Source organism: Cupressus sempervirens, chromosome 4 (genome assembly GCF_028749045.1).
Source record: "Cupressus sempervirens isolate cs-2001-9-10 chromosome 4, ASM2874904v1, whole genome shotgun sequence".
NCBI lineage: Eukaryota > Viridiplantae > Streptophyta > Pinopsida > Cupressales > Cupressaceae > Cupressus > Cupressus sempervirens.
The window spans coordinates 230,657,270-230,669,826 of NC_143121.1; the positions used below are offsets into that span (position 1 = coordinate 230,657,270).

The window sequence follows — 12,557 nt, forward strand, 5'->3', positions numbered from 1 at the left end:
ATTATATTTAACAAAAAAAAAAAAATCATATTAAAATTATTTCACCCCTATTTTTTCAGGCCCTATTTCGTTTGTAACTCTCACAAAATCTTTTTTCCTTACACGAATTATTCTTTGAAATATTCTTTGTGCTGGAAAGTGTTTCTCCCATTGTATATGCCTCTCCCCATAAATATAATTTTACAATATTTTAAAGGTATATTAATTTCTCTATCATTTTGTAAAAGTGTCAAACTCCTCGGTATTGACGTATTATTTTAACCGACGCCAAACCTGCCGAATCTGTCTCGGTAGTTTCCACCGAAGCATTTGTTTTTACCAAGCATTGCAAACCACAATTTCTATGAATTCGAAGAACAGCCGTTTTCCGAATCCTGCCGCAATAAAATATGTTCTGCATTTACACCTTGATATCGCACAGTGAACTATATTCACTTATATAGGAGACACAACTTATTCCTCTAATTCTGTACAGCTCAAAGGCGGCCATGGCTGAGAGCTTTACAATTTCCGCCTATGAAAATAGCAAATGTCCAACTATCAACAAGCGCAATCAAACTGTGCTGAGAAAATTAGCAGACCAGATTGATGAATGTTCATTGCTGCAGCCTAAAATGAAAATACCTAATTTGAATGGCGAAAGACCCACAACTGCCAAGGTTATGTCGTGTGAAGAAATAGTGAAACTCGCAGCCTCGCACTACGTAGAGAGCTATCCAAATGGCGGCGTGGAATATTTCTTTGAAGACCGGCAAGGGTTTGAACTGGCTAATCTTCTTTTCACATCTGCAGAGTACGTCAGGTGCAAACAATATAATCAAGCGGCCAAGCTTTTGACTCAGTGTCACAACTTGTCTTCGCATTGGGGAAACCCTATGCAGAGGCTCTCATTTTATTTCTCCGCGGCGCTGCAGGAGAGAGTGCAACGCCAGGCGTGTCCGCAGTTGAGGAGTCCCCTGAAGCCACCCGTCAATTTTGGCAACAACTTTAACAGTGGTTATAATAAAGCCGAATTTAATCAGATGCTGGCTTTTTACAATAAAGCTATGCCCTATGTGAAAATGGCTCACTTTACATCTGTACAGGCAATACGTAGGAAGGTCAAGCAAAATTCATGTGATAGATCTGGAGATTCGAAATGGGTGTCAATGGTCGGTGCTTTTGGAGAGCCTTGCCTTAGAACGTTCTTCCTATCCGATTAAGCTTTTGAGGATCACAGCAATTGAAATGGATGCAGATGATCTGAGAGACACGGGGACAAGACTTCACGACCTTGCTCGGTCCTTGGAGATTCCGTTTTCGTACAGACCTTTGCAGATCAAATGTATGGGGGAGATTCATCAATCTATGTTTAATGTTAAACCTGATGAGGCTGTGGTAGTGTTTGCTAATACTGTCTTCCATAGGCTGTTATACGAGGAAACTCTTCTAGAGAGTCTTGTGGATGTTATAAAGAGATTAAGGCCCCACATAATGGTGAACGTAGATGTTGAGGCAGATAACAATTCTCCATCTTTTGTTAAGCGGTTCGTTGACGTTCTTTTCCATTGCAGCGCTTGTTTTGATGCCCTGGATGTGATCATGCCTGACAGAAATGATCCTCTGAGGGTCAATTTTGAGGAAATGTTCTGTGGAAGCCAGATAAGGAATATGATATCTTGTGAGGAGCCCGAAAGGAGAATTAGACATGTTAAACTTGATGTGTGAATACGTTTCTTTAAAAGGAAGGGATTGAAGGAGATGAGCTTCAGTTATCAAGCTTGGTATCAGGCAAGATTATTGCTGAAAAAATTTCCTAATGAAGAAAGCTTTAGTGTTGAGGCCAATGGAGATGCCCTGATAACTGGGTGGAAAACGACCCCTGTAGTTGCAGTTTCTTTATGGAGTTGTGGGTGACTGGGCGCTCACATTAATGTAAAAGGCTTCATCGCTCTACTGTGAATGGGAGCATCTTGGTTTGAACATTTCTGTTATGTTTTCTCTCTGGTTCTCTGAAAACATTGTATAACCACTCTACCACTTTGCTATATGACATATAGCATCCACAGAAATACTGATGAGGCCGAAAAACCTCATAAATGTAGCAATTAAATTAGTAAGATATTATAAACTTCTTCATGGACATTATTGTGTGAGTTTAGACGTTTGCAAGCTATTCTTAGATGCCGCCTGAGACTCAAAATTTAGCTCTACAACATAATCGTGGGATCTTATATAGATTAACAGCGAGTTCTTATTCTATATTTTATGGTTAATGATGTTCATATTCGTATTTTTCTAGCCAAATTACCTTAAAAACTATTGGTGTGTTAGTGTTCCTATTATTATTTAATATTAAATGACGAAAGTTGTTTATTGATCTTTTAACTTAATAATATTTTAAGAAAAGTAGTTTATATTTTATTGATTTATTAGAGCAGTTATCACATGTATATTTATATTTTTATAAATTTTATGTAAAATATGTTAAAATCTATCTTTTCAATTTCTGACAAAAGTCTTATAATTTAGTAATAAAAAAATAATAAAAGTATAATGAAAATTTTACATATAGTTTTAAAAAATGATTGTCTATGTATTACATGATTGTTATTTTGTGATGGTGTAATTATTGTCAACAAAATATAAATTTTACTTAGATATTATTGTTGATTTTCTAATTGTAGACGAAGTCCTTCTTTATGATTTACCAACCTATACCTTTATATTCAAAAATGTTTCACGCTTTAATTTAGTTTAGTAGGCCTTAGAAATTGTTTGTTTCAAAAAATAATGATTTAATACATTTTTTGCCATTCGGAGGAAGAAAACTAAGATACCCATAGAATAGTGAAATATCGGTGCTTCGGAGAAGACAAAATCCAGGGCCTGTGAAAAAGTGATGCCTTCACTATTTTAGGTGGTAACTTTTAAGAGGTACATGAGATAGAAATTTATCACTATTTCACTAACAACTAAAAAGGGGATTTTCAAAATCACAATTTTGTAGAACCATTTGAAGATGTTGAGCGAGATTCTGAAAATTCGCAACTTAGGATATGATTTTAAACTTGATGTACGAAAAGGACTTCTAGGAGTTTTAAAAGGCCAAATAATTAGTTTAATAACTTAAACTACATGTCAGGTATTGGGAAAATCTGACAAATTGGACAATTTATGTGGTGGATATATGTTGAAAAGTTATTGATAATAAATGAGGAATAAAATTAATTAATTATCTTGGAAAAAATGAGTCTTTCTAGTTTGAGCATACAAGTGGAGTTGAGATAGAAGGTAGAAGTGAATGTTAGAAGGAGTTGTTGGGACATTGTAGAAAAAGAAGTAAGCTCATAATCTCTTCTTACATTTCTCATAATTTATAAGACAAAATGCTTGTGAAAAAAGACACTAGTGCTAAGGAATTAAAGTAAGAACATAGTGGAAAATTAGCACAAACTTTTTTGTTAGAAATGTATCCTAGTTCTTCTTCTAGTTGTCAAATGTCTATCTTTTCTAAAAAATTCAAAGACTGTATGGATGCTAACCTTCCATAGCGTGGTAGATATTAGTTTTGGTATTTTTATGCAAACAAGGATATAAAGGAACCTAGGAATAATCCATGGAGGATAGACCTAGGTAAAATTGTAGTCTTAAATGGGTTTGTAGACAAAGGGCTCATAAATATTGTAGACAATCATTATGAGCTAGCTATAAGAACTGTGAGGCAAATGGATGGTATGTCACTATTAGCCATCACAAAATATTGCATTGAAGAGTGTTTTGGGTTTAGTACCCAAGCACTTAAAAAAATTTATAGACAACATTTTAAGAATGAATATAATAGAACAATGAAATTTGGAAAATATAGGGAAATTGCACATTTCATGTACAAGGGCCATGATAAAACATGATGTATGTAGATCATATGGGTCCTCACCTCGTTGAATCTTTTATGGAATTTGTCAAGTATAGTTTCTATTCTTGGCCAAAATAGTTTGGAGAAGATAAGAAATAGAAGATTCCAGTTTATTACATGTATAGGTATATGAAGATTCAAAACCCCTACAGTTATCTAGAGTTTGACTTTGCTAGAAAAATTGAGAAAGCCCTTCAGAATCAATTGGTTAGATGGAAAACTACCAAGCCTTTCAAAAATTATTCTTTACCATATTACTTAATTATGTATAAGAACATCATTCACTTTAGAAATTCTATGAAGTTGGCTATAATTGATGAGGAAGGTAACAAGAAGCCCATCCACCTCTAGTGTTCACTTTGTGATACACATGTAAAGGATGATGATTTAATAGTGTTTAGAGATATTTTTTACAATGGATGGTAAGGATTCTTGGAGTTGCTATTACAAAATTACCATATCAAATCAAGGAGGTACTAAGGCCCAAAGACCATTTAACTGATAAAGGCTATGAGTTTAACTTGGGTGGTTGGATTTTCAAATCAAAATACACATTAATAAGGTTGTATGGGTGTAGGAAGCCACCTCATAGGCTTCTTGTGTTATTCCCTAAGGGATTAGGCTTCTTGGAATTCATATGGCAATTGTTATGTGTTGAGAAAGAAATTGTTCAACCTAGAAGAGAAGGCAATATAATGCCTCATTTTATAAAATTTGATGGTTATATAGTTGGGTACAACATGGTTGAGGAAGTTCAAGATTACATCATGAATAGGAATTGGTTGGTTAGTGACAAAGGTAGAGATTATAATCCCGAGGGACACATCAAGACCATATAGGTTAGTTATGCACATCAACTAAACATGGAAGATGGTATTATTAGAAACTGTGATGATCTACAAGAGGCATACCAAAGGTTGAAAAAGTGGAATGTTTTATCCAAAATAGAAGATCAAATATTAAGGGTTTGCCTCGATTTCATACTGGGGAAGATATGGAAACTCTTAGGATTAATAAATGTATTAAAGACTTCAAAAATTTGTATCAAGAATATATTGAGTAGGAGAAAAGTAAAAAGATTGAATAGTCACCTCCTCCACCTTCTCAAGCCAAAAGGAGAAAATTAAGCAAAGTAAGATCAAGTCCTTGCCCCTTTGCTCCCATATCTCAATAGGAAGAAGGGAATAGTACCCCTATGGTTTCCTATGAAGATTTAGATGATGAAGGATCAACAAAAATCATTTGTATTTTGAAAAGCATGAAGTAAAAAATATATATTGACTTATCATAGCCACATTCAAAATTTTACGAGGAGAAGCATGGCTAATATGCTCAAAATATGGAGATAAATGATCCAATTGATACATAGGATGAGAGGGAGGCTATTTCTTGTAGGCTCATTAAACAAGAGAATTTTACACAAACAAAATAATTCAAGGACTTTTGGATAAGATATTAAATGAGTGATTTTGAGGAAAAAAAAAACAAAATACTTGAAGATGTTGATGAGTCTAATCATCCCTCAATTATTTAACAAATGATGGAAAAACTATATTTGGATGATAATTAATGCATTGAGGAAGAGGAAAGGGAAATTGTAAGGAAGAGTGACATCTTAATAATTCTTGGTTTAACATTAAAGTAATTTTTATAATTATACCAAATCATGAAGCAAGAGGAGTCAACCTTTGTATCGTATTTTGAATCATTTGACAAAGTTGAAAGGATATGATATGATCCAACAATATAAATCCTTTCTACTTGAGTTACATTTAAAGGAAATAATCCTAAGATGATTGATATGTCCAAGGGAGAGGAAGGAATGAGCATGGTGGACACTGTAGATAGCATAGACCCTATTTCTGGTAGAAACTCAATTGACAGATCAATGCATCTTTAATCAAGCTCAAATTAGACATATGGAGGAATTGATCAAAGAATTACAAAGAAGATAAATTGAAATGAATTGAATTATTAACAAAATATCTATGAAAACAAGAAGATTGGAGAAATATTTGAATAAGTTAAAGCCTTCTAAAAATACTAATACCGTAGTGGTTCATAAAACTCCAATTTTGATATTGAAGAAGATCATTACAAAGATGTGACTCCAAATATTGATCATAAAAGAGCTATGTTTTTAAGACCTTAGAAGATATTATTTTCTATAGAGTAAATACAGTATCTTAATGTGATATATATTTGTTTCCTAAAGAGAAAGACATACTTTCAAAGATACAGAGGAAATGAGGCCCTTCTAGGTATGAATTAAATAAAATCTTTGAGGTTACTAAAAGAGATCTAGATGTCCCTACACAAATAAAGGCCAAAATTTATTTTATTGATACTTTTAAAAGGAATCTAAGTTATATATGTGAAGCGAATCAAAAGATAGAAGAAAAACTAAAGTCAATTAGCTCTATTGATCGTCCATGTTTTCCTACCATTAAAGATGATAAGAGTAAGATCAAATGATTGGAAGAATGTAGATATCAATTTTTAGTATTACTCCAAGCATTGTTAACCAAGTTTAAGGAGGAACAAAATTTTGAAATGGACTCACTCAAAATATAGTTGAACAAAGTGATTATTTTGGAGACAAAATTTACAAAGTTTATAAAAAATGTTAAAATTACTTTAGGGGACAAATGGGCTAATTTTCAAGCCTTTTCTCCATCACTCTCAAAAAAAATTATTACGTACACATGCTTGAATTGCCAAGTGGATAGAAGTTTATTTGAAAGTCCCTAAAGATGTAGCAACCCCTAGAGATGAAGAATTCAAAGAGGTTTGAAATAACTTTCATATTTTTACTTATTATTTTGATATGCTTTTAGTTATTAGTTTGTTACATTATGAATTAGTCTGAAGCTATGTTGGACCTTTTCATTTTTATGAGAAAAGGCACCAAGACCCAGTTGACATTATGGTCAGGTTTCTTCATTAATTACTCACACTTAGTCAAATCATTAGTAGCTACCGAGCTTATCTTGTAGTTTATAGTGTTAACTGATTAATTCATGTTCTATAGAGTTCTACAGTTGCTATCAAATTCTAGAATCAGTATTCAGTTCACACTATCTATTGAGTTGATGAGTATAAGTGCAAATCGAGCTTCATATTGTTTACTGAGTTGCATAGTGCAAACCATAATCTCTATTGTCTACTGGGTTCACAACATCAATGATGTGAATCAAGTGTTGATCGAGCCATGAAGTATCAACTAAGTGATTTAGTTTATACCATGCTTGGAGTGTTAGTGTTGACCAAGTCTTGCAGTGTCAACCAAGTGATTCAGTTTATAGGTTGAGTTTCACAGTGTTCACTGAGTCACCAGTGTTGACCAAGTTTATACTACTTGGAAGTGATTAGTATGAATAGAGATTCCACATCTACCAAGAGCATGATGATTCCAAGTGTTGACAATGGTTTCTAAGTATTAGAACTTCACCAAGTTTATCTTCAAAACCTAAGTACCATAAATTGAGCTAACTTTGTGTATATTTGGTTAAATTTTATTGAAGCTGACTTTAATGAATTATAATTTAGATTGGTATATATTTAATGTATTTTATCAGATCTAAACAAGATATAGAAGAACATATAGTGTGAATTAACAAGGCTACAAGTAGTATAAGGAGTAGAAAAGATTTATCTATTACAATAAGGTGATCATTACACTCCAAAGGAATCTCAACCAACAAATTAGAGTTGCAAATCAAAGACCAGCCACTAGTTCATCCTAATAGGTGGAATAGTTAAATCCTTTCACAAGGTAGACTTAACAGTATTTTGCAAATCTTTGTATCTAGTGCATACTTCATTTTATGTCTTGTAAATCTTTTAGCAAGGTGGACCTAGCAGTCCTTATTGCTCCTAATAGGGAAGATCATTAGAAGTGATCAACTCTAAGCCTTATGTAGCCAATTTTATACTGTAGTATTAAAACTTGTGGGTATCATCCCAACCCTAGTTTTACTTTCTATTTGGAAGGTTTCTGGGTCACCATATATCATGTCAAAGTGTTATGAATGTTTTAATAGTTTCAGTTTTTCACGTATGCAATTATATCAAAAAATATATGATTGGATTAATTAGTGAAATAAGAATAATTTTTATTGGTTCCTAATTCACCCCTCCATTCTCAATAACCTTGCCTATCCTATATTTCCATCAACTTGTATAAGATCCTTGTGGTTCTCAAAGAAGAAGTTTAACAAATTGAGTAAAGATCAGAGGCAATTGAAGTATTCAGGCTATATAAGACTATTGACAATGAAAAGATGGATTGGGAATTGGCTATTGGGAAACTTAAGGAAGAAAAGAAGCAACTCTCTCAATCTTTGAAAAGAAGAAAAGGTCTTGTAGTAAAAATGAATGACAAAATCTACACTGAAGAAATAACTGAAGATATCTATCTAGAAAGAAATTCAGATGAATCTAATGATGCAATTAGAGACCTATTAGAAAAGAAATGTAATCTTCAAGAAGAAGTTAGAAAACTGAAAAGAGAACAAGAAATTCAGTCAGTAAGATTGTGTGAAGTCATGGAAGAAAAAGATAAAGCCAAAGAAGAGATATAAAAGAAAGAACAATAAAATTCAACACTTATCCCTTCAACATGTATACTTTATTGATTAGCTTACCAATGCAAATGAAGAAATCATGAACTTAAGATCAAAGAATGAAAGATTGCAAAATGATCTAAACACTAAAAGAAAACTAATGAGAGGACGTTGAAATCTCAAATAGACATGAATTAGTTGAATGAGAAAAGGAAAAATAGATAGAAATGAAAAGAAGGAATAGGATACATAGAAGATGGTGAATCATCCAATGAAGGAGCTCAATAGAATCAAAGGCCTACTTGCAGTCACCATGGTAAGTTAGATCATACATCAAACAAATGTTGGAGTAATGGTAAAGAAAAATTCAATGAAAAGTGTTACAATTGCAATAAGCATGGTCTTAGATAAAATGAATGCAAAGAGAAACTTAAATTTGAAGGTAAATGTCACAAATGCAAGAAGCATCAGCACAAATCTTCTGAATGCAAAAGCAAGAGATTGAAGCTAGCATAATAGATTGTGAAAGATCTATATTTGGTTAGGACTACAACAAATGGTGTAGATGATACTACTACAAAAAGTTTGGACACATTGGAGAAAATTGTGTGAAACATCACACGAGGACAAGAGACACCACTAGAAGATGTTTTATTTGTACAACATTTAGACATCTTGCCAAGAACTGTATGAACAATAGAAGGATTGAAGATGAAAAGAAAGCCAAAGCTAATAACATTAGAAAGTAAATGAGGTAGCAATGAATTCTTAAATCTTTTGAGAATGTAAGTCTGAGCCATGAAGCACATGTCACTCAAGAATTGGGTAACTCAAGCATTTCTACTTGATCTACCATAGTGATGACTAGAACTAAGACTTTGAAGTAGATATTTTACATCAATTCTAGCAAGCTAGAAGGAAAGGATCCATATCAAAATTTATGATGCAAAGGGATCATTGAGTGACTAAGGAAAATCTAGACCTTACCAAGCTAGGTTGGGTTGCAAGACCCTATTGAGAAAGGTCAAGATACACTAAAACATTGTGTGGACACCAAGTTATGAATGACTCTACCGAGCACTAAGGTCAAACCAAGTGGAAGATAGTCTATCACTGAATAAGAAATCATAACAAGTGTTTGTGATGATTGGAAAGTGAAAATTTGTTAAAAGGAAGGGAATCAAATTCATTTATCACTGTGAATTTTTGAAGACCTCTTTGCAAAAAGCAATTTCTATGCTTCCAACCGATCTGTACATTTGTTGTTAAGGATTTTATTGTTTTCATAAAATCTACCAAGCATCCTCCAACAGAAAAATTAGGAAAGGATCTAAGATGTTGGTTTGAGGAGCCAATGGGAAGGCACTAGACTTCAAGTTGAGTTTGGCAATTGTAGAGGCGCTTGATCCAACCAAAGCTCAATCATAGATTCCACCAAAGGTATTACTTGTTAATGATATTTATTCACATTTTTTTTATTTGATACAAGATATTGGAACCCTAGAGATAGATGAGACTCTAGAAAAGTTATGTGTGAATGGTGTGTTGAAACTTGAGCATCAACATTTGGAGACCAAGCATTTAACACACATTTTTTATATACCTTGAGACTTTAAGATAAAATGGATAAGGTTTATCCTTAACCATGTAAACAATGGGTAGCTATGGTTGGAGGATCCTATTCAAATAACAAAAATAATAATTCATTGAATCATAGGGCTCCCAATATTGAACAAGGCAAAGACTGCCAAAACCCTAAGTCAAGTAGAATTGGAAAGAAAAACTCTTGCCGAGTGGTATGGAAGAGGCATGAAGATTAGTAGTGTGACTAACATGGAGCTGAAATTTGGAATTTATGTGATAGCTCATCAGATCTATAGCTATAATCATCTCAACAACATGTCATGTGAGGCAATTGATCTTTCTCTCAAGGTGGTGAAGAACAACGTGCCCTTCGACCATTCTGAGGTAATGCTGAATCAATTCAACAAGAACATGGAGAGCATAAGGACTTCAAAGAACAACCTATGTAAGTTTGGTTCGCTTTTGAATTGTTTATTCTTCTTTGTGCAAAAGTTTTCCCCTTTAAAAGGTTCAGTCATGTATGAGAAAAGATTTACCAGTACTATATTAGATTAATGAATATATATAGCAGAGATGGTGAGAACTTTGTCAGTATCATGGAAAATTACTTTGACTCATTCAAGGAAAAGATGAATAGTAGATTCAGAATCCCTAAGAAAGTTGTAGAAGATAACAAGGATGATGTTTGTTTCATGGTAGACTATGACAAAGTGTACATTCAAGTAGTCAATCCTAGAGTGGTGTGGGTTAAGCCTCTAAGCTATGAGGTTAAAAATCATGACACTAAGTATATCATTGAGGCACTATTCAACAAGCTTGTAGATCCCAAGGCCACATATTTTGGTACTTTCAATGAAGGTAAAGCTAGAATGGAACTTGAAATTAAGCTTCCTCAAGTAGTCAGAAAAGGAAAGAAGAGGATAGCAAAACTAAGGAAATAAAGTTCTACTCTCCTATTGAAAAAAGGAAAAGGAGATGATGTGGAAGAAGATGATGCAGAAGATGAGACAAAGGAAACAAAATATGAAGAAGAAGAGCCAATCAAGAAGAAGGGTAAGGTTATCATTACTAGACCTACCAACTCATCTACTATAGTATTCACAAGAAGAGCATTTAGATCAAGAAAAAAATTGAAATTTGGTGAAGAAGATGTAGAGGAAATTATTTTCAAAATACCTCCACCTACATTTTAGGAAAAATTAAAAGAAATTTATGTAGGAGCTAGCATGGCAGACTTCAAATCTCTCAAATATGAAACTAGGAATGTAGATGAGAAGAAGCAAGTTGAAGACATGATAAGGTCAAATGTAATGCCCCACCAAAAGATCCAAAGAATTAACCTAAAGTTTCACTAAGTTTGGTAATTTTTTTTTTTTTTTAAACATGAAAGTAAAACCATTCATAGCATAATAGCGAAAGCAATAGCAATGTCTAATTGAAAGAAAACATAAACATACACACATAATAGGTTTCATTCTTTATGGATCCCTTAACATTGAATCAAATCTAAATCAACTATTAATGAATCCATCTAAAACTACATCCACATGAAATAATAATGAAAAGTTCAATGTTCTTAAATTACATTTTCGATTGCTCGATCATCCACTGTACATGCCACAAGGTATGAAAGGCTTAAAAGAATATACATCCATGTAAATAAAGTACATCATCCTACTAATTATAGTCCATGATGTAATAACATAAATTAAACCCCAAACCATACATGATACATCATCATCATCATCATAAAGATATAACATCCATCTTAAAAGATAACTATTTATCACAACATAATTAACTAAGTACATGGTTCCTCCCAACCGTTAATAACATCATTAAACCATTGTGGGTCCTAGCCATCCCTCCGTGTGTAACATTCCAAATCACCAAAGAGATCATCGGTATTATCATAATAGGAATGTCACTCATAGAACATACTACATCATATGTAGAAAGTAATCTAACATGCAAAGTAAAGCATAAGATAACATCATCTAACATATGCAAATCATCAATATAAGGATACGAGTCCACCATCATAATCCATGAACAGAATGAAGATAGATGCCAACAAGAGAATGCATCATCCACGGTGTCTCAGATGGATCTCAAATGATAAGAGTGATAAAGCACTACCACCCGATCGCGTGGAACCTAAATGGTCCACTCCCACTGCGCTGAGGAGATAATCTCAAGTCCTAAATAGGTTATCAAGATCACATAACATAAATACTCTCTAAGTCCAGGAATCCTAAAAGCATACTAACTCAAAGATTCCAATCACAAAAGGACATCTAATCCTAGAGGTACACAAAGACATGTAGGAAACCTACTATGCAAGCAAGAAAGTGTCATCGCATGGATCACACTAGAGTTACCCTAGTAGTCTCTCAATAGACCCCAACCCCCTAGTGATCCCTATGTGGCCACTAGTATCCTCTCATACTAACAAGGCATACTATGAAATGCAAGGTCGCAACCAAGTGTTCTCTCTACTCCCATCCTAGTCT

At 33.5% G+C, this 12,557-nt stretch overlaps 1 protein-coding gene across 1 annotated transcript; it reads left to right on the forward strand.

Moving 5' to 3' along the window:
- The first annotated feature begins 1,227 nt into the window (after nt 1–1,227).
- On the forward strand, nt 1,228–1,707 carry LOC149560834 (DELLA protein GAIP-like). The gene has a single exon (XM_089827695.1). The coding sequence runs from the start codon at nt 1,228–1,230 to the stop codon at nt 1,705–1,707; it is 480 nt and encodes a 159-aa protein (XP_089683821.1).
- Nucleotides 1,708–12,557: the final 10,850 nt, after the last annotated feature.